Raw genomic sequence first — 23,614 nt, 5'->3', positions numbered from 1 at the left:
GGGATGGAATAAAGAAAAGCCCTTATCTGAGTGAAGGTAAAGTCAATGGCATTTAGACATGGTAGCCTTCTACACAGATATCTACCGGTGCCTGCGTTTAGTTTGATGTACGATCAGTATTAAAGATAGGATGGAACAAAGCGAAGCTCTGAAATACGAGTTGAGATGGAGGTTAAAGTCAATGGCCCTGCATTTCAAAGCTGTGTATAGAGGCCTGAGGCTTAGATGTTGTACCCTCATACACAGACATCTAGTAGTGCCGGCGTTTAGTTTGATGTACAGTCAGTATTAAAGTCCACAAAGACGGGATGGAATATGCAGCGAAGCCCTCAAATACGAGTTGAGATGAAGGTTAACGTTAATGGCACTGAAATCTGTAGCTGTGTGGAGGCCTGTGGCTTAGATGTGGTAGCCTCATATACAGTCATCTAGTAGTGCCGGCGTTTAGTTTGATGTACAGTCGGAATTATAGCCCACAATGACGGGATGGAAGAAAGAAAAGCCCTTATCTGAGTGAAGGTAAAGTCAATGGCATTTAGATGTGGTAGCCTCCTACACAGATATCTACCGGTGCCTGCGTTTAGTTTGATGTACGATCAGTATTAAAGATAGGATGGAACAAAGCGAAGCTCTGAAATACGAGTTAAGATGAAGGTTAAAGTCAATGGCTTTGTATCCCAAAGCTGTGTAGAGGCATGTGGTAGCCTCATATACAGACATCTACGAGCGCAGGCGTTTAGTTTGATATACTGTCGGTATCAAAGACCCCGGGGATGGAATATGCAGAGAACCTCTGAAATACGAGTTAAGATGGAGGTTAAAGTCAATGGCCCTGCATTTCAAAGCTGTGTATAGAGGCCTGAGGCTTAGATGTTGTAGCCTCATATACAGACATCTAGTAGTGCCGGCGTTTAGTTTGATGTACAGTCGGTATTAAAGTCCACAAAGACGGGATGGAATATGCAGCGAAGCCCTCAAATACGAGTTCAGACGAAGGTTAACGTTAATGGCACTGAAATCTGTAGCTGTGTAGAGGCCTGAGGCTTAGATGTTGTAGCCTCCTACACAGATATCTACCAGTGCCTGCGTTTAGTTTGATGTACGATCAGTATTAAAGATAGGATGGAACAAAGCGAAGCTCTGAAATACGAGTTAAGATGGAGGTTAAAGTCAATGGCCCTGCATTTCAAAGCTGTGTAGAGGCCTGGGGCTTAGATGTTGTAGCCACATACACAGACATCTAGTAATGCCGGCGTTTAGTTTGATGTACAGTCGGTATTAAAGTCCACAAAAACGGCATGGAATATGCAGTGAAGCCCTCAAATACGAGTTGAGACGAAGGTCAACGTTAATGGCACTGAAATCTGTAGCTGTGTAGATGCCTGTGGCTTAGATGTGGTAGCCTCTGTATCAGACATCTAGTAGTGCCGTTTACTGTTTGATATACAGTCGGAATTATAGCCCACAATGACGGGATGGAATAAAGAAAGCCCTTATCTGAGTGAAGGTAAAGTCAATGGCATTTAGATGTGGTAGCCTCCTACACAGAAATCTACCAGTGTCTGCGTTTAGTTTGATGTACGATCAGTATCTGTCACATGTGTTCGTGTAGTTAGCATAACTTCAGAATCGCAGCATGGGTTGTGGACGAAGCTGAAATAGGTCAATTTTGGCCCCTCGGTATGTGACTAGCCCCCCCCCCCCTCCCACAAAATAATAAACACCTGCGCCCCTAGAAGTCTGCTTAGAAGGCTAACAACATGCAGCTATTCTGCCCAAATGAACCCTACAGATCATTTCATGTATCAGTATTAAATAACGGGGAGTGAGTATCCTCCCTCGGTATGAACTGGTTAAGAACAGAAGTAAATGCTCGACAGGTTTAACTTACTTTTTGTCAAAAGAGTATTAAAGAACGTTGCCTCCCCCCACTCCCCACCACACACACACACACACACCTGCACCCCTAAAAGTCTGTGAAGGAGGCTACCAACATGCAGCTATCCTGCCCAAATGGATCCTACAGATTACTTCACGAGTCAGTATTAAAGACCCCCCCCCCACGAACGACCACACACACACACACACACACACACGCACACACACACACACACACACACGCACACATACACACACACACACACACACACAAACACACGCGCGCACACACACACGCACACACATGCGCACACACACACACACACACACACACACACACGCACACACACACGCACACACACACGCGCACACACACACACACACGCACACACACACACACGCGCGCACACACACACACACACACACACACACACACACACACACACACACACACACACACACACACACACCTGCGCCCCTAAAAGTCTGCAAAGTAGGCTACCACCACGCAGCTATCCTGCCCAAATGGACCCTACAGATCACTTCACAGGTCAGTGCGCACGCGAGACATCCATTACAGCGGGGCAGGCGTGAAAGGGCTGAAGTTGTGCCGGACATAAATACTCCCCGTCCGTTATTACACGTCTGATGGTGCCGGGTAGTGGTGGGCCCCATACCGTATGGCAGGGCACGTTTCAACCTCTCACCTAACTCCTAATGGAGTAAACCTCACCGGAGCTATGTAAATACACCTCGAGAAGAGAGAATAACGCTGTATGGGGTAACCTATATCCGTTGTTGTAGAAAACATAGTATTTAGGGATATCAAATAGAGAATGGTTTCAAACTGTAATTTAAAAGGATTCAAAATAATTTCAAAATGTTGAGGTTTTGAAACCACTGCCCGTCGACTTGATCTTCCTAAATACGCTTAAAAAACAGATAACGTTACAAGTTAAATCGCAGATAACGTTTAACTAGCGTTACACACAAGTACTACAATGTTAAAATGTACTTCCAATGTTTCTATAATAATCTATATTCCGAGCAATGTTTGTGATAATTACTCTTGAAAGCAAAGAAATGCCAACCATAAACACGCATTGTCATTCTACAAGATTATGACGATATATTCGCATCCGGCCACCATAGAATTTTTTATATTCTCTATCAAACTAAATAATTACGGTTATTATAGAGATAATATTTGCCAGAGAAGCATGAAAGTTGAGAATGATATCGATTATTGAAGAGGTATTCTTCTTCTGGTTGTGATAGAGAAGACAGCCGTTATGAACAGTATTTACAAGTAGGAAAATTCCCTAGCTGTTTTCAACAAGCACAATGAACAGCGGAGCACTGCTTAAAGCCCCATCCTACGGACTGCAACCCTTTTCGATTTCGACATTATAGAAATTGAACACTCGGCTTCTAGTTCCAGAAGCAGGGCCGCTAACCACTGGACCATGCGCCCTGCCTGGTTTTAATGATAATCTTTATTGAGACAACAAAAGTGCAGCGACTTTCGTAATGCCTATTACAACTACACATACTACATTTGAACAGACAAGTGGATACAAATGCAGTTCCTGCATGTATGAATATCTATAGATATAAATAAGTCAACATGTTGGGTCTAGCGTGTCATTTACACTATTAGATCTAAACATTCTTTGATATATTTACCTATTTTGCTCGGACAGTGACCTAAGAGAGACCAATGAGGCAGCCCGCCACTGGATATGGAGTTGGAGCGACAAGTTATGATGATGATGACCTATTTGTACACAGTAAAGGTTATCTCCTTCCAGAATGTATACGTAGTTGAACTTATATAGAGATTATTCCTTTTTTTTGCTGAATTCTACGATCCGTGCCCCCGTAGGAAGGCCTGATGGAGGCTAGCACAGAACGTGCCTCTGCTCCTAACCGTTACTAATACACGTGTCAGAAGTAATGAACCTCAAACAGAAGTAAATCAACAAAACTATAGACGGCATCGGAATACACTAATGGCATTCGTACGTGCTTATTTTAACAACGTTTATCGTTACGATCTCAACACCGGCTTCTGAATATCATTTTTATATGATTCTTTCCAGGGCGCTGATCTAAACGCATAGCACTTGTTAGGAACACAAGCCACCCCCCTGTCGATTGATATTATCTATTTTTCGCTTGCCTTAAATACTTCAAATATGTATTGATTTTTGAAACGATCGTTTGCTGTTTATGGCCTTGACTCAACAGCGGCCGTCAACGCTATCGAGTATTACATATTTCATAATAGAAGAAAGGTGTCGCATTCTCCTGAAGAGAACAATGGTAGAATTGAGCTATACAGTATACTCGAAGCAGAGGTTGGTTGGTATACGTTTGAATGCGTTTTACTTTCGGTTGGCGGACAAAACATAAATCTGACAAAATAGAAAAACGCAATAAAACCACCTGAAAAGCTATCGAGAATTACATCTTTTATAATAGAAGAAAGCTGTCGTATTCTCTTATAGAGAACAATGGTAGAATTGAGCTATCTTAGAATCAGAGGTTGGTTTTGAACGTTTGTATGCGTTTTACTTTCGGTTGGCGGACAAAACATAAATCTGACAAAATAGAAAAACGCAATAAAACCACCTGAAAAGCTATCGAGAATTACATCTTTCATAATAGAAGAAAGCTGTCGTATTCTCTTATAGAGAACAATGGTAGAATTGAGCTATCCTCGAATCAGATGTTAGACTCCCAACTGGTGTCTTGGAGAGACTGGAGTTTTGGACGTTTGTAGGCGTTTTGTTTTTATTTGGCGGACAAAACAAAAATATGACAAAATAGAAAAAAGCAATACAACCGACTAAACGTTCAAAACCAAATCTCTACTTTGACACTGGAATTGAGCTAATAATTGAAATTTGTGCATATTAGATAACGGAAGAGGGACTGGGTGATATCATGAATAAGTGAATAATAAACAATCTATAGAGGCGTTATAAGAGTGTGTACCGTCAAATTGTGTCACCACTACCAGCATGGTATGTTACGCTACGTTAACCATATCTAATTTCGAGATCGCTTTAGTCTATATGACATTTCATAGGTCGCTAAAGATACTAGAAATTTGCAAAATAGAAGATAACACACCAGATGAGTTATCTGACCTGATAGTACAGTATGCGACCTAAGGACTGTTGTTTTGATTTAAAAAATCATATCATTTTTCCAGCGATATGTAAAGTCTGAAAAAAGAGACTAAAATCGCATTACAGTATTGGATGAAATGATCCAGGAACGTAATAAAGAATCTTACTGTGTTCGTTAACAATGTGCAGTGTATAACGCATATGCAATGTATAGGACTGTGAAAATTCTGAACAAAAGACAATAGCGACACCCATTTGCCACAACAATGTAGCATACTTCGCTAGAGATATGTGGCATGTGGATATTGTATATGTATTAAACATGAACTTATGGTGTCAGATGCTAGTAGGCCGTTTTTCGTCCCCACTGAATATTCCTTATCGTCAAACACTTACTGAGTGAAGAAAAAAACACCCCTTTGCTTTAAGTTCACGCTACATATTATTCTCCAAGCAGAATTTAGGTTCCGGCTAGGCTTGGACGTTTAAAAACGTTTTATCAAGCTTTCTGGTGGCAAGAAAAGTCTGACCTAACAAAGCAGAAAGCCCGATAAAAATGCCTAAAACGTTTAAAATCAGCCGGAGCCTACCATCTACTAGGAGCATAACCTCACATATTCGTACACGCCAGTTCTTGGTGTTGAACACCATCTACACACAAACAATCCTGTCCCTGGTGCTGAACACCATCCATTTGAAACCACTACCAATGGTAAAATCTGAAAGAACTCACTTGCCACGCACACTAGCACTAGCAGGACTGTTACGTATATTCACGCACACCCGTCCTTGTTACTGAACACTATCCGCACACACGCCCCTGTCCGTGGTACTGAACACCATCCATTTAAAACCACTACCAATGGTGTAATCTTAAACATCTCACCTGCCTCGTACACTGGTAGCAGGACTGTTACACATATATATATATTCGCACATACCCGTCCTTGGTGCTGAACACCATCCACATACACACAAAGCAACCCTGTCCCTGTTACTGAATACCATCTATTTAAAACCACTACCAATGGTGTAATCTTAAAGAACTCACCTGTCACGTACACCAGTAGCAGGACTGTTACACCGCGCATGTTGACCACATTCTCCCGGTCCGGGCTGTAGAGAAAGAAGAAGAAAGAAATAGAGAGAGAGCGATCTACCAGAGCGCCGGTTTCACACACCGAACAACTTCCCTTCCATCCCGTATCAGTTGACCGACCTGTGTCCGGGTATCAATATCCTGCTTGACAGTAATGAATTCCAGTTGGCCTGGCAATGATTGATACCAGGGCTCTAGCCTATTAATTGTGTAATTAATTCTACCACACGGCCGTTTCCGAATCCGGGAAAATCTCATCGGAAAAGAGAGGAAAGCCTATAATCAATAAGGTGCGGAATGAAGACGGTCTCCACCTTGTAGATTTTGAGAGAAGTGAGAGGTGAATCCAGTCATCGCGCCATTTTAGGGAGCGGGTTTGGAGCGCCGAGGGGATCGGACGTGACAGGCGGGCCCATTCCACAATTACAGGGATGCACAATCCAATCAATTCGGTGCCACTCGCCTTGTTCTCTCTTAAGCAAGAAGCACTAGCTCTTTTAATTCCTTGTCTTCGTCTAAGTGTATTATCTTCACTGCGTTGACATCTTTGAAAAAGGGCCGACTGTAATTCCTAAAGGAGAGTAATTTCTTAAGTGCCGCGGCTCTTGGTGTCTTTAAACCCGCCTCTTTGCTGTAGTGATCATCGTTCAGCCCCGTAGAGCCACTGACCCGAGACCTTAGGATTTTGATGAGCCGGTTTCATCTGAAATGAAGCATTGTGCGCGGTCCGATTCGGCTGGTGATGTTATAACGGTAGCGAGTACGGTTTGTTTATAGGTGGCAGAATATTACGGCCCGCTGCGATTTGTACCCACGCAGAAATGCCATCACAACGGGCCTACATGGGTGCACTTGACAGCTACGTGACTGTCATATGATTTGATTCATTGATAAAGCGTCATGAAAGTAGAAATATGGAGAGAAATGTTGATTTTTTTTTAGATTGGACACAATTCCTTTTATCATGACGAGCGCGGCTATTTCTGTTTTCAACATTTGTGAAAACAAAGAATAGAATACGTTTTGGTAGTTTAGTGAACTCGCAGTTTCGGCATAAAACACAGCACTTAATACACTGATCGCACAGATTATGACACATTTGCTATTGAGAAAGTTCCCAATGTGTCCATTATTCTTGTACCTAGGGATTGTATCATCACTTCTTCGTCATGTCATAACCTATCTACCACTCCAATTTGATGACAGTACTATCTTCAGGTAAACAAGACACCAAACCCGAGAGTTCCCGCTATAATACCATAACAAGCCACAAGGGAGCCCAAACTCAAAATCATTTCAAGGTTTCATCAAGGACTAACGACATGCCGACTACTAAATTTAGTATTAGCTCAAACCACCGAGACATTTTGGAATTATGCTGTTCACAGACACCCAAAACACCTAACTAGGCAAAAACATGAAGGTAGAGGTAGGTAGAAAGTATTAACTGAGGGTTAGTTAACTAACAAGTCTAATTTAAGTCAATTTTAACTCAGAATTACATTGTCCCAACTGGACATTTTGTACCCTCCTTAATCGCATAACTTTATCCATGCCCTACCAGAAACTTCCCGGGGGGGGGGGGGGTTGGCAGTGAATCCGAATTTGTGGCCTTCACAAAATATGACCTTTAATCGATACTATAATTACATACTTGATACGTACATAACAGTTTAACTAAATGAGTTGCTAATATGTAACAATTCTAAGAATTATCTATTTTTATAAATGGCAATTGTATTAACCCTATTCAGACCGGTGTGACAGCGATCTCGCCCCCCCGTGATCTCGCCCCCCCGGGGGCGAAATCACTAGCGATCTCGCCCTCCCCGGCTAGTGATCTCACCCCCCTACCTCGCCCCCCTTTAGCGATTTCGCCCCCCCCCCCAAAAAAAACCGGTTTACATGACATTTTAGAAGTTGATTGGTATAAATCACAAAATGCAGTTTCAGAATGATATATATACATACAAGTACACGAGTTTGATACATAACTCAATTCATAGTATTAATATTAACGTAATTACATGGTAATAAGATAGTTGAACTTGTTTCAGACAAGGAGGGTTGGGTCCCTTGTATTCCCATTATTGCATATACCTGAGTCTTGACATAAGATGCATTTCATTGTATTCACCTGTCCTCAAGCAACCTATAATCTCCAATATGAAGTCTCTACCATAAAGTGACCACAAAAGAACTATGCTATGTCTTTATTAATTATGCAAATATTAGGTATTAATTAGAATAACGCACATTTTGGTATACCCCCGTATGTACCTGGCCAAGGGATATCTTCACCTCCAACATGACTGTTTTTTTCTAGTATTTCGGAACTGATGCATTTACCCGTGTTTCTTAAGGCTGGTACAGAACTTTACCAGTGTTTGTGTAGCATTTAGCAACAGCTATATCAACTTGTGCGTAGATAGTGTTTATAATGAGAAACTATTATTCACGTGTGTTTTTGTTAGTGCTTTGGAAATGTTTCCAGCACAAGAAAGAAAACACTGTGGCAAATTGAAAACATATAGCTGACGTATTCCGTACCATAGACGGTGTTGATTTATACGTTCGCAGTAGCACTGTTTTTATGCCACCTCAGCTGCAAAAATTGTCTTTTTCATTTCAATGTCATGTTTGCACCGACCAATATAGTATCGACTTTCGAGGTATGACATCTTACGGTACGGTAATAAGGTGCCATATAGGTACCAGGTAACACACCATATACGTTACTCCCCAGGTGCAGTATAGTACCAGGTAGCGCACCTGTAATATGTAGTAACCAGCTGCTCTTGGGGGGGGGGGGGGGGCGAAAACGCTAAAGGGGGGCGAAAACCCTAGGGATCTCGCCCCCCGGGGGGCGAAATCCCTGGGGGGGGGGGGCGAAAACCCTTTCCCCCCGGGCTTTTTTGGGCCTCCCCGGACCGGGGGGGGGGGGCTTTTTAGGCCCCCCCCTTTTAAAACCCCTTTCCCTTGAAAGAGGGGGCCGAAAACCCCCCAATTTTTCGGGGCTGGAATCCCCCTTATATTTGACGGGAATAATGCGTTTGGAGCTCCCCCCTTCGCGAAAAAGACGTAATAATGACGTCATCAATTTGATTATATTGGCCGGACCCATGAAAAAAGGGTATTGTCAGAAAACTTCAATTTATACTACAAAAATGTAACAACAAGTGCAGATAACAGAACGATAATGTTTATTACGACTTGTATTGCCAATAGCAACATCGATGACGTCATAATGACGTTATAAAATGACGTCATGCACATCTAAGATACGAGTTAGGCTCCGCCATATTATATCCACTACCTTGAATTTTTAAAATTACTTTTTTTGCAACAAATAATCACAAAGGGCAATGGAAATAGACTAAATTCATTCATTTAGATGGTTTTTGATGAAAAAATACCAGGTAGTTGTAAATTTTAAGGGATAATTAGCTTGTTATTCTTGATCTGACCATACGGTCCGCCATCTTGGATTTTGGGCTGATGACGTAATCAAATTAGCATAATTTATGCATATATAATTATGAAAGATATGCTAAATAATGTAAGATTTTATTTATGTAACAAAATAGCAGTAATATAGCAAATAAATGTGAAAAATACCTTGTTAGAACCAAAAATAGTGATTTTTGGCAAAACTGCCTGTCAGCAAACGGTTGCCATGGCAACACGGAAAAATGGAAAATTTGTCAAACTTCGTAAAATTGTTGCCAACAATATTTTAGGAAAACTCACCAAATTTGGTGGCTTTAGCGTAAGGCGTTCTGGCGTTATAGGACATCGAAGTTGGCGCAGGCCTCAAAAGCCCCCCCCCCCCCCCCGGTCTGAATAGGGTTAACTAGGCTAGGGTTGGGTACCGGTACATCGTACCAATAACAAGAACGAAGTAGAGTAGAGTCTATTGTAATTGCTACCAAGTTTTACAGTCAATCGTACTGAGGCAGTAAGCCTTGTTGGATTTTAAAACGCCAATGTGAGTAAAATACTACACCAAGCAGATCTCTTTGTAGCAGGATGGACCATCGTTCTGAGTATTATCCATTCACAAGTTTTCACATACTGAATTAAGTCCAAGCCCAGATCCGGACCTGATCCTTTGGACCTGAAATTATGGAGTTAACAGTGCTCTCATTGCTCCAAAAGGTTCTCAACAGTGCTCTCCTTGCCCCAAAAGGTTCTCAACAGTGCTCTCATTGCCCCAAAAGGTTCTCAACAGAAAAACCTGGACCTGATTTTTCTGTTTCGGTACCAACCCCTAGTATGAACGGATGATATCAGCCCCCCCCCTCAATGATTTTCAGACGGAACGTTAAATTGGAGGACCGGGCCCTCATTCACGGAGAAATCTAATCTGGAGCGGGATTGATTGGGTGGCAGAGGACCAAGCGCTTCATCTATAAATCGATAAATATGGCGTTCACGTTTTCAACTCATTGCCAAACCCAGATATACTGTCGTGAGACTACTTGGAGATTTCACATGCATATGTAGACTGTACGGTACAGTGCTTCATTTTTGACATTTTCTGACTCTCTCAGATGTTTCGCTAGTTGACCTTAATCCACAGGGTAACCTTTATCCGTTTTCAACTCATTGTCAAACCCAGATGTACTGTCGTGAGACTACATGGGGTTTTCACATGCATATGTAGACTGTACGGTACAGTGCTTCATTCTTGACGTTTTCTGATTCTCTCGGATGTAACGCTAGTTGACCTTAATTCGCAGGGTAACCTTTATCCGTTTTCAACTCATTGTCAAACCCAGATGTACTGTCGTGAGACTACTTGGGGTTTTCACATGCATATGTAGACTGCACGGACAATGCTTCATTTCTGTCGTTTTTCCACCCTCTCACGCTAGTTCACCTTAATCCGCAGGGTAGCCTTTATCCGTTGTTTTTAAAAGAGAAACAGGGTATTTAGGGACAGAGTCAATAATTGACCGTTGTTTTGAAAATATTGGAATTTGAAACCACCGTTCGTTGAAAATATTGCAATTGAAAACCAAAGTCTGTCGGCTTGACCCCCCTAAACAACCTGTTTTTAGAAACAACGGATATAGGTAACCCTTTAGTTGGAACTAGCATTAACTATGTTGAAAATTGAATTAGGAAGGCGTGCAAAACGAACTCCACCAGGACAAAGACTCTGTCAACTTTGTATGTGCGTTAATGATAGAAATGTCTTATTTAGTTATATAGAAAGTAGATTCCCTCACTTTAGACATATTAATAGCACTGAAAAAATATTGTTACTCATGCGTTTTGACAAAAACACTATTGCTAAACCCATACAATTTTCACCATTACCAAGAAGCGAGAAGATTCAAAACTTCGATGCTACGCGACGTGAACATCTATACTTTGTCTTTCTTGTGACCTGTACTTAGCTCGGTTGTGCACAAATGTACTATAAAGGTCTTCACTGACAAATTTTTATTCCTCTTGCGTTTTGACAATCCGATCGTTGCTAAACCCATACAATTTTCACCATTACTAAGAAGCGAGAAGAAGCCAAATTCTACACTACTTGATTATCTATATTTTGTCTTGTTGTGAACTGTACTTAGCTCGGTTGCGCAAAACTGTTCTGTACAATAAAGGTCTTCATTCCTTTTCTTAATCACAATAGTTTAACAGCGCATTCCTGTCAGCACAAGCGTACGGCCATCCTTCTTCATTAACAGACAAACGGAAAGGGTGTTAAATTCCTCAGACAAGGTTACGGGAATGGAGTAGGTTTGGTCACGTGATTAATCTATCGGGCGCGAACAACACCTGAGCCCACATTGAGGTACAACAATGGGCACGTTGACCCCCCCCCCCCCTTCCTTCACTATGTTTCGCACTTTATTTGTCTATGTCTTTGTACATCTTATTGTAGATTGTCCTTTGTATGATAGCGATGGAAGCATTCTTCTGGTAAATTTTGGAACTTCACCTGCGCCCATATTGAGTTACTTACAACAATAGGCATGGTAACCCCCTCCCCCATCACTCTGGTTCGCACTATAGCTATGTCTTAGTACATTTTATCGTAGCTTGTCCCTTGTATGATAGCGATAGAAGCACTCTTTTTGACTATATATTGAGTGAAATTTCTGAACTTCACCTGAGCCCACATTGAAGTACAAGAATAGTCGTTGTTGCCCCCCCCCCTCCTTTATTCTGGTGTAACCACAGAACAACACTACCTAATACAAGTAAGAGAATATTCATGTACTTCTATCATGTCCCGACTCCATATCTGTCCACCTAGGCCAATATATATATAATGCTATGCAAAAGAGAAGTCGTGCTTTAACAATGTAAAATACACTATGCCGCCTTATTTTCCATTATGTTAGATTAGTATACTCATGTAGATAGTTCGTAGTTGCTTGTAATACATGTTACTTGCCATACATTGTACCTGATACAATCGTTGTGCAATAAACTTGACTTGACTTGACATTATATCTATATTTGTGGTATCTCATTACACTTGAGGCACCGGTGCGGCACTGAGCGATTCGAAAGATTACTCAACGGATTTCAGAGATAAACAACGAAATTTTCTTACGTTTTGCGTCATTTGTTGTCTTCCAAGTCATACTTTTATGTATTACGCAATATATAAGTTTTAAAAAAAATCAGCCAAAATAACTCAACTGTGCCGCAGTGAACAGTGCCACAGTGCCGCAACGGTGCCACAAGTGCAGTGAGGTACCACCACAAGTACAATTTACTGTACATTGTCATTTGTATGATAGTGACAGATCGAAGCACTCTTTTCGGCTATGTGTACGTAAATTTCACCACTTCAGATACTTGAATAATAAAGTGAAATTGATATTCCTTACAGCCTTAGTTGAACCAACTCTAACTAATCATATAATACAACCTAATAGAGTCTACATTTATACAATTACCAAGAAGCGGAAACGAAGGCAGTCAAATGTACTAGAGTAGAGTAGACGTTTATAATTATGTTCATATATTTGATTGTTAACATATAACCCGTGTTTAGCTTATACCACAGCGGGACAAAAATGAACATTCATTAATTTTTGTATCTTGTCTGGCTATCCCATTAACTACATAGATATTCCAGCTATTATCTATATCAATAGTTCCTCAACGAACTAGATACAGATAAAATAAGAGTTCGGAAATTTTATACAACCACGAAATTTGTAGAGCCTTTGTAGATTTCTTGTTGTAGCTTGTCTTGTTGATGATAGAATTAAGTCTGTAAGTAGTCTAATCTATTTTGGGTTTATTGATTTATTACGATAATCTTTAGCCCTATCAGGAATTACATTTCATGATCCGAACAAATATACAATGAATGATAGATATACGAACATACATATTCTATTAATGTATGGACTGAAAACTTCCACAGACTTCAATCCAGGCCCTTCCACCAATATTCCGTAACAGATGTACTTATGTTCATGCCATTGGGAGAATACAAACAAGAAGATCGATGATTGGCCCCCTAGAGGGTTGGTTTTGAATTGCAGCTGATTCTTGCTTCTTATGCCCCGTGCTTGCGATGCCTGGTAGATGGGATGTCACGGGGAGAAGTAGAAATTCTTTAGAGTGCACGTCGGATCTAAAGTTCTCGGTTTGGAAATGTGACGTTAGCCTAACTAGAAACACAGGCCTAATCATGGGAACATTCTGCAATGGGTAATTTTGGATCAGTCATTTTTTTTCTTCAAAATGGGATAAACTCAGAATGCAAAACTTCACACAAGAGCGATATATTGTTTTGTATGGGAATAATTTTGGAATTGTCAACTTTTGCACGGGGTTGACTTCTGGGACATTTTTTTTGTTTGCATGGGGGCACAACATCGATGGCATATCAGGGGATTCAAACCCAGGACCTCTGGACTCTGGACCAAACACTGCTACGATTACACCAACGCGTGAATAGAGTAAACAGACATCTATGGGAGGTAAACTTCACACGTCGGAACATACGTAAAATGGGAGGGGGCCTTTCTGGTGTACGGTCATTTCATTTCGTTTGCACCGTTGCTTTCTGTTAAGGAACCCGAGTCTCATATCACATATTGGGTATGAAATTGGAGGGGTCCAATCCTTCTATCACCGCGAGCAATCTTCACATCAGATGCAATAGACGTCTTGTCAATTACGGTGGTCATTTTGAATTTCCGGGGACAACGCACCAAAACGAGGCTGTAGTTGATACTCCTTACTGTATTGTAGTATATGTACATCATCTAGAGTGGAAATTTCGTCCAGCTATGGTTGAATACTGCTTTATTATCTGTGCCTACTAATAGAACATATTTATTGTGGAAATTTTGACTTGATTTTGGAGTTTTCCCTTCGCTTTGGAATCATTCCCGGATGGACAGCGTAGAACTTGACGTGTTTGCTTAAGATATTCTCTACCGGAATAATCCAATCATACAAAAGTGTACCTGCCTAACATTTGAGATTCTTGTTTGAATTAGCTGTTAGGTCACAGCAAGTAAATTTTATGGATGACATCCTCTGCAGACTGCATAAATAGTGCGACAGGGCGAAAAAAAAGATGGGTGAAAAAAACAAGATGTCTACATTTTCAAAAATAGGCACCATAAAGTTGTGATGACTGTTGTAAAAATAATTAAAGGGACAAAACATGGTATCAGAGCCAGCAAGGCATTCATTCCTGTATCTAATACATGTACTGGTGAGGTAAAAGTGACACTAGTGTGGTAGACTGCCATCACCAACAAAGTTGGTAACCACACTGAGTCTCATAGCTTCCATATTGGTGTCACTTCTACAACTATCCAATGAGTTTCATTTCTACAACTACAGTCCTGGGTACCTCGCAAGTGTCACTTCTATTCTACAAGCTACAATTATTAGGCTACAACACGATATATTTGCTCATAGTGGTACTTTATCGTAATGTTGAACATCCCTGCAGAAGAAAAAAATTCTTGTTTTTTTTCTGAAATCAGGCGAAAATTAATGAGAGCGTTGATGTCATCCATACAATTTACTTGCTGTGGCCTTAACTAGGAGACCTCGGTTCAAATCCTTGGAAGGGCATCTTGGTTGGGCCTGAGTCTTTCGGGACGTACAATGTTACATTGTGTTGAAATGGTGTTTTATTAAATACTCAGTCAAATTTCCTGTCGAATTCAGACAGCTTTTCAATGATAATAAATTTGTTGACTTTTCATTAAAAAAACACAAGAAGTTTCTCTTTGGCGTCGTACTCAGGTGGTTTCCTTATATCAGTGACACCACTACGTAATATTACCTGTTTGTTTGGCTAGTTTTGAATCAATAGTAAAACACTGAATATTTCAGATCATGGATGTTACTTATGTTATCGATATTCTATAGTGTTTTGAAAAACAAGCCATGTTGTTGTTAATATGCGTTGCATGGGTAGGCCGCATAACTTCGCTACTTAAGAAAACTACACATGATATGGCATTCTTTCATCCTCCATTCCAAATCCCACCTCAACATAATCCATACATTTACAAGTATCAATCAGAGACATTCTTTCGGCGTTTCTAACTCAGCCATGAAATCCACAAAATCCGCGCCAATAAACCTAGACTTTTGCGAGGCTAAAAAGTGACTATCGTCTTAACATTTTGCTCTTATGTAATCTTTGTACACGTGTTTTGAATATCCGTTGTTCCATGTAAACTCAGAAGACCATACTTATGCTACGAGCGTTTGTTTTTATTATCGTAACTTCTATATTTAGCATCTATATTAGAGAATCAAATTAAAACGATACAATTATTTTGTAAAGAAATGTTGGCATTCAAAATAGTAGTTACGTATGTCGAACGCAAAGCTTGATTATGTTTTCATCGATAGGGAAAACATGTTGTTTTTCTTCTTCTTTTTCCTGCTGTTCTTCTTGTGAACCAATCAGAGCTTAGAACTGACATGAACCAATCAGAGCTTGGAATTGCCATGAAACAATCAGAGCTTGAAACTGACATCAGAATTATCAGCTGTGACAGCAAATATGAACAGAGTATTAGCTGTACAGCAGTATGAACAATCACAGGTTTGCAATAGCAAAACCTTTGTTTGTATTTTTATTACCCTCATACAATACTTTCGGGAGAGCCCAATGCTATAATATTTGTGCAAATACCTCTGCAAAAGGCTACAGAGGAAACATTCTGCATTTTTTGCTAAAATGTTGCCTTTCTAGTGTTTAACTTGATACCAGGTATCTTAAGGGGCTCAGTGTAGGATTTTGATGGCAGAGCTTAAAGTGTCATCATTATATTTCAGCCATACCATAGGTATGGTGAAATATATTGTATTCGTAATGTTTCTTCTTTCTTCTTTCTCCTGTCAAATCTTCGGAACACGGTATCTCCGTTGTTCCTCAACCGAATGACTTGAAATTTGGCACAAGGGTAGAGTGGGCCAATACCCTCGGACGTTTTTTTCAATTTTCCCATATCTCTCTTTTAAATGATTTTATTAAGGTTTTTGGGTCATCTTAAGACCAAAACGGTATATTTTGGCCCCCTGTACCCTGGTCTTACAATGGAATGGCCTGAAATTTGGTGTAGATAGGCATTAGATAGTTGGTAAAATGATCCAAGTAAAAGTTTTGACATAAACTACTTTATAATGATTAATTTTGGCACTTTTCTGATGGGAAATTTGTGTTCTTTTGGCCTCCTGACGTGACCTTCCGTGACCCCGCACGGAGCCCACACCTGTGCGCGAAGAGTGCGAAGGCTAATTAATATTCATAAGCGGGCCTCACGATTCCCTATATACTGCAGTGTTCCCGCCAGAATTTTTTTACAGCGTCGGCACACGGGGTCCGGGGTCCACCGAAGAACGCCGAAGGCCCCGGCCTGGCAGGGTCCAGGGGCAGAGCACCGTTGGGGGAAACTCTTGCACTTTGGGCTATTCAGAAGGCTTATTGTATCAGTTTTTAGGGGCATTTCTGTGATGCGATGGTATATTTTCCCTGCGCTGTTAGCTCCGTACGTTTTTAGAAGGTTCCGTTTATCACTGAACTGCTGTTGTTTCAGAAATCTCACGGACTTATGCTTACAAACACGTAAATTGCTAACTTGCAACCAGCGCTTTACTATATACAGTAAATTTCAGCACTTTTCTGAGGGAAAATTGGTTTTCTTTCGGCCTTTTGCCGTGACGTCACCCCGCAGAGCCCCGCACGTGCAAGTTAAATGAATCTAACGAGCCAGCCAATCAGCGAAAAGGAAGACGAAGTCTAATTAATAATCAATAGCGGGGCCTTCCAACCCCGTTTATATAGAAACACGTGCATATGACAACACAGCGGACGAATGTCACCTTACGCAAGGTTTTATATACATGTATATATAAAATAGTTTTTTTTTTGCGAGAATTTGGAGTTAACGACAAGGTCATTTGGACGTTAGCAGAAGGTACGCGTTCCTTGAACGTCAGAGTACATGTCTTTGTCGATGAATTTGCCAACATTCCGCGTAGCAAAATCATTCATTTTCGGCAGATTTGACTTTGGCAGGGTAAGTTGAGACAATCGAGGAAATGTTACTTGGCGGAAATCGCGGGAAAATTGGCCAGTTTAGATTTGATAAGTAAGTTTAACAATGGCGAGAATGATTATTTCCTCATCAATATTTATCGTTAGAAGGTTTTGAACTGTAAATCTAAACAATTGTGTTACCTGTGCAATGTTTATATGAATAAACATACATTTTGCCAGCACGATGTTGCAGCAACATGATAACTTTATGTCTGTATTATGCCACTTTTATTGTTGAAGGCGCGTAAGCAAATGAACAAGCATGACAAAAGAAATATTATGATACTATTTATTCGGTAACATTCGCTTTTATTCACGATCTAATTTGCAATGCCTGCAAACTCCGATTGGAATCACCCAGACCTTGTACGATTTAAAATGCATTTAACGTGAAATTGGAATTTATGACGAATCCGACACGTTAGTTCAAGGAGCTTTTATCAGATAAAAGCTCCATGGTTAGTTCATATTCTTTTCTCAGTAGTCACGCTTCCTATTTTCATAGTTTAAAAACTATCAACAAAGGAAGCGTTAAAGAATGTTTTTCTCCTGGTGCAAACTGTAAACACACGTCACCCAACACTCGTCTCCGATGTGACGAAGCCATTCGCGCCATTTTTATTAGATTTTAGACGGACTCGACAGTCGAGCCGTCCACCGCGGCCTTGGCATCGTTTCCTCGCGATCGGTGTCAGCCCTGACTGCTCCGCTGCCCCTTGTCGTTGTCCCTCAACTTAGTTGTAGTAGAAGCAATAGTTTCCGCGTCGTCCACTTCTTGACAGGTCGACGCCTTAGCGAGATACTTGTGTATGTTATCCAGTCCCAAACATCGCAGTTTCTCGGTTTATTTTCGCAAAGTTTCGTGCCTCTTCTTCATTGACGTTATGTTACCGCCTTTGTTGGAGCCGCTGCTGGCTGTGATTGGTCGCAAGTTAATTCGATTTTTCGCATAAAGTGGCACGCCCTGTCTAATCGGTATATCTAAAGACTGCAGCCAAGGCTGTTGTCATGGTAACGACACGTATAACAACATTTCCCACATGTGAATCGGGTTGGGCACGTCTTGTACTGCGTGCGTTTGATTTGAGTCTCACCGTCGGTTTTACAAACAGCACGTGCATTTACTTTTTCACCAGTCGTCTTCCAGAGCATGCAAAATTATGAAAGAAAAGAGGCTTTTTCCTGTCATTTTTTTCGGTAAAATCTTAGGAAAATACCGACATGTGTTGGTGCACAGATGTTGGCAAGATATGCAAGTTTTTCCAAGGCGCTGAATTTTGTCACCGTGACTGAATGGTGGCATTGCAAACCGGAAGTACACTTTTTACGTCGCATTTTGGTAACTTTATCGAGAACTTATTATACCATACAGTAGAACTCTGAAAATAGTCTACCACGTCCGGTATGAACTTCGGCTTCATGTCTTTGCCGCGCCAGCTTCAAAAGAAAGGTAAACAAATTTGACTGATATTTTCTCCGTCCACCTTTATACCAGCGTTAAAATGGTAAATACTATTATAACATCAATAGTTTTACAACGTTGTAGTGGTGTTTAACAGAGATAGAGTCAAAGGCACGGCAGGAAAATATTACTGAGTGAATACTGAGCGAATTTTCAGCATGTGGAGCGCCGAAGTCACCAACTTTTTTTTTTGCCTTGCCGGGGCCTTGTTGAGGCCTGGGAAATTTTGAAATCTTGACCCTCCGAAAAGCCATTTCTGGCATTTTGACGAACAAATTTCACTGATAGTCCGAGCAAAAAATTTTTCCTAGGCCCTCCCCCCCGCTCAATTTTTTTTCCTAGGCCCTCCCCCTGGCTCAATTTTTTTTCCTAGGCCCATCCTCCCCCCCGACGACCGCCCCCCCGCTAAATATCGACCAGTCCCTTAGTGCCCAGTTACTCAGTGTAAAATTAGCGTAGCGGATCCGCTGCTAGTATAAACTTCGACCCCTATATGTTGTTTTTGGTAAGTTTTTGTCGACACATCTTGGCTTCCGGGTATCGCTCCGAGGACGCAAACAGTGAAGCGCCCCGGGCAGCTTGACCGATAATGTCATCGCTACGGGCTTTCGAAATTCATTAGGATGTTGTGAGATTTTAGGTCCTACAATTTTCTTGCAAATCAGATATGTTAGACCAGATGGTACATTTTTACTTCCTGTATACTGTATAGGTGTAGTTCCCGGGGAAAATTTTGTTTGGAAATACGGCGTCGTTGAAAATAGTCTATTAACTATACGTTTCAATGGGGGCGAGAAACTGGGGTGTGCCCCTAAATGTTCCATTTTCGAGCAGGGGTTATTTGAGACAGTTAAATGTTGTATGGGAAAAGCTATGGCTGAAATATGCTGTATTTGCTCCTAAGCAAATGTCGGCCTTTCTAGTTGACATTTGCATCTTTATTCCTTATTTCCCCCATACTTTGTAATACAAACGGCAAAAGCAAATTTCACTACTTTCACATATTTTTGGTGGTACAAACAAAGACATGCTAGATGAATGTAAACAAACCGGCAAATATATGTATATTCTACACATTCTACATGTGATGCTGTAATATATCATTTTTCATATCCTGAATATTGTTATGAAATCCCGTACGGTTCTTCGAGCTACATACTATATAAGAAACGAAATGACCATAGAATGGACATTTTTCTAGCTTCGACCAAATCTTACATTTTGTTCCTTTAAACGTGGAATGTCAAGAACAAATACTGAAAACGCCTTTTAAAAGTGTACTGCTTCACGGCTCGAACTGATGACGTTTAGAGAGGTAGGTGACAGGCAGTATGGGGGCCATTTTCCCCAGAGCTCCCTCCCCGATTATAAATGCCATGCATATTCAGACTTAGCCCTTCGCCTCTACGCCGCTGAAATATTCAATGCTAAGGATTTGTGAAAGAACATAAAACCACCGATATATCCGTTAGCTACGCCAGGTGCGTTCAATACTCAAGTATTCCACTTTACCTCACCGTTACCAATCGTGGAACTTGATATCATATCAATCGATATATCTCATCTCTCCTAAGCTGACGTAATTAGAATCACGTATCCTACATGTTTAAATCCTGTAGTACTTACCTCCGATTTGATCCGTTCAAGCTCGAGCTGGCAAATGGGGAGGAATTCGGAGATTAGCGGCACGTAAAGCGGTCTTCACCGCTCGGATTGGGCGATCAATCCGCATGTAGGCAGAGTTTGGGCGAGGTGAGACTGTAATCCTATATGACAGGCTTGTAATTACACTGAGCGGGAGAATTATCACTACCTAGCCCGGGGGCACTCCGGAGCATCCGGTAAAACAGAATCGATGGATTACAGTATTCCCCTGCCAGAGAGCGCCACCTAGCGACGGATCGAAATCATCTGCATATAAAAGTCAAAGGTGGTATCTCACTGCACTTGGGGCACCTGTGCGGCACTGCGAGGGTCGTTCACTGCGGCACTATTGTGTTATTTTCGCTGATATTTTTATAGTTTAGATGTTGCGTACTACGTAAAAGTATGACTTGGAAGGCAACAAAATACACAAAACGTAAGAAAATTCGTTCTTTATATCTGAAATTCGTTGAGTGTCTTTCGAACTCCGCAGTGCCACACCGGTGACCCAAGTACAGTGAGATACCACATTAGCGTTTGAACATTGACGTAATTTTAGCATTGTTTACGAAATGATGATAATAAATGCTCAAATCTGTTCACCTTTCTTTTAGCTTGTTAAAAGAATTTAATACATGGCATACTGAATATGAATACAATAATTGCATTCTACGATCAATTTCAGTTGTGTACAAATAGGTTAATACGTAATTAGACGTTAGAACCAATATTGTAAACGATACATTAAACTCAACATATTGATTTATAAATAAAATTATAGGGAGGTCGATCGATTTATAGCTACTTGTTTTTTTTTTGTATAATGTACTTGTAGAAGACTTAGCGAAGGTTGTACACAGTTTCATCTGATCACGACACATCCCCTGCAGTTCCATAGCAATCTACTAGGGGGCCCAAACCAGCACATATTCTAACTCCTCTTTAAAGCTACCTAAGACGAAAAAATCAAGGCCACGGCGTTTCCATGATCAAAGATACTAACACAGGAAGTCCTACTGCAGTACCAAGGTCTGCCACCAGAGGGCCCAAAATCGAACCTAACCGGCATGTCAAAAACACCTACCCCCGTACTAAATATCATGGCAATCGCTCGAATCGTTCTGGAAATATAGCGTCGAAACTGCAAGCACGTACAAACACATGCCCAGCAAATCTATACCTCCGTTTTCATGCAGACGATAAGGATATGCCTGTCTTGGGATATCCGCATCGATATCAGTTCCAAGCGCAAAACAAGACAAAAAGGTTAACTGGGGTCACTTGAGGCTCTACCGGCTTGATAACGATATCAAGTACTCCGCTAAGTAAGCATGCATGGTTGCAGAGATGCGTCAATACTACAGTCGTCACTGGCTCCAACGCATGGCTGCCCTTACTAATTAGTACGTCAGACAAAAGTTAAACCCATGGGATGAACTACCCTTGCAATTGCCGTACAGATCTAGACTCCGTGAACGGGGAGGGGGCAAAATCGTTATCCCGGCAAACTTTTTTTCACAGCAAACTCCTTTTCCGGGCACAAGTTTTAGATAACCCAGCCAACGTTGAAAATGGGGACCCCCCCCCCCCCCCAAAAAAAAACCCAGCCCCGTTCGAAGACCGCAACGGATTCTATTACAGATCCCCCCCCCCCGCACACACAGAGCAATAGCGGAAATTGTTAGACTACGTTGTTAGACTACGTTGTATCAAATACAGAAAAGAACGTCGCGCCCTTTTGGCGATAAGGTAATGGTAAAACAAGATTGGACACTTGTTGTTCGGAAATTGCCTGGACGGATATGCGGCTCCCAATTACAGTTTACTGCCCTGAACTGCAGACAAGGCCGTTAAACCCGGAGAATGGGCCTCTACGATAAGGTCTTACCAATCAATCACCCCCTGTTGTTGTACCAGTGTTCTTCCAATGAATTGTTTGATGGGGACAAATGAGAGGATTATGCAATGACTGGACCAATCTTTGCACTGTTGTATAAAGACTACATCCACAGCGAAGAAGATAAGAAGCCCGTACAGAAGCAATATACAAAAGAAGAATGAAGCCAGAAATGACGCTAGGGAAACTGAAAGGATTCTACCATTTGTTTGATAGACTCTAGATCATATTCACCCATATGTACAACTCAGATGGCTTGACGGTCATTGAATCTTGCCAAACTAGTGGTAAATATATGTCCGCACACTATCAGACATGTTCATCTATGTCGTTGAAGGTTAGACATCCAGGTAATAAGATACGCCAAACAGCAGTAACTCAAGCAACTGGATATGATTTTGGAAACGGTCAGACGTTTTAGATTGCATCCATGATTTATCGTGTGTGCATTGTCACCGACGAAAGGTAGTGGATGCTACCTAGATATGAATGTCAGAATGAACGTTTCCAAAATCATAAAATCCAGTTGTTTGAGTGACTACACTATATCATGCATGCTTTATTTACTTGGGGAAAATAGATGCATGCAGACCTAGTCAGCTTATATGCAGAGCGTGAAATAATGTAACACTACAAAACACTAAAAAGCTATCTAAATAGTATACTAGTACCAAAAATCATGACTATTCGACAACCCCTTATTGAGTTATTCTCTTTGAAAGTCTGAACCAAAAATGCTTCTGCAGTTCCAAACAATCCGGTAGAGGGCCAAACCTGCACCAAATTCTCGATGTCCCAAGTGATATAAAATCACGACCATAGCATGTCCAGAACTCTAGATATCAAAATCGAACCTTCCGCTTTAGTACCATAACAGGCTGCTAGGGGGAATCCGTTTAGTTCAAGGTCTCATCAAGACCTACTCGCGTACCAA

The 23,614-nt window shown here is 41.2% G+C and overlaps 1 protein-coding gene across 3 annotated transcripts in view; it reads right to left on the bottom strand.

Moving 5' to 3' along the window:
- LOC118423234 (neuronal acetylcholine receptor subunit alpha-4-like) overlaps positions 1-23,614 on the bottom strand; it is a 63,955-nt gene that overhangs the window by 24,709 nt on the left and 15,632 nt on the right. The window contains exons 1-2 of one of the 3 annotated variants that reach the window (XM_035831306.1): positions 20,766-20,971; positions 6,067-6,131 (exon numbers count right to left, since the gene is read on the bottom strand). In XM_035831306.1, the coding sequence (XP_035687199.1) occupies positions 6,067-6,106 (40 nt within the window). In that variant the 5' untranslated portion in view covers positions 6,107-6,131; positions 20,766-20,971. Of the gene's footprint in view, positions 1-6,066; positions 6,132-6,428; positions 6,555-20,765; positions 20,972-23,614 lie in introns of those variants that run through there. The other 2 variants (XM_035831307.1, XM_035831305.1) reach the window with 2 other exon arrangements.

Source organism: Branchiostoma floridae, chromosome 9, assembly GCF_000003815.2.
Source record: "Branchiostoma floridae strain S238N-H82 chromosome 9, Bfl_VNyyK, whole genome shotgun sequence".
NCBI classification, from domain to species: domain Eukaryota; kingdom Metazoa; phylum Chordata; class Leptocardii; order Amphioxiformes; family Branchiostomatidae; genus Branchiostoma; species Branchiostoma floridae.
The sequence above is the reverse complement of the archived record's forward strand: the minus strand, read 5'-3'. Positions and strand labels throughout refer to the sequence as shown.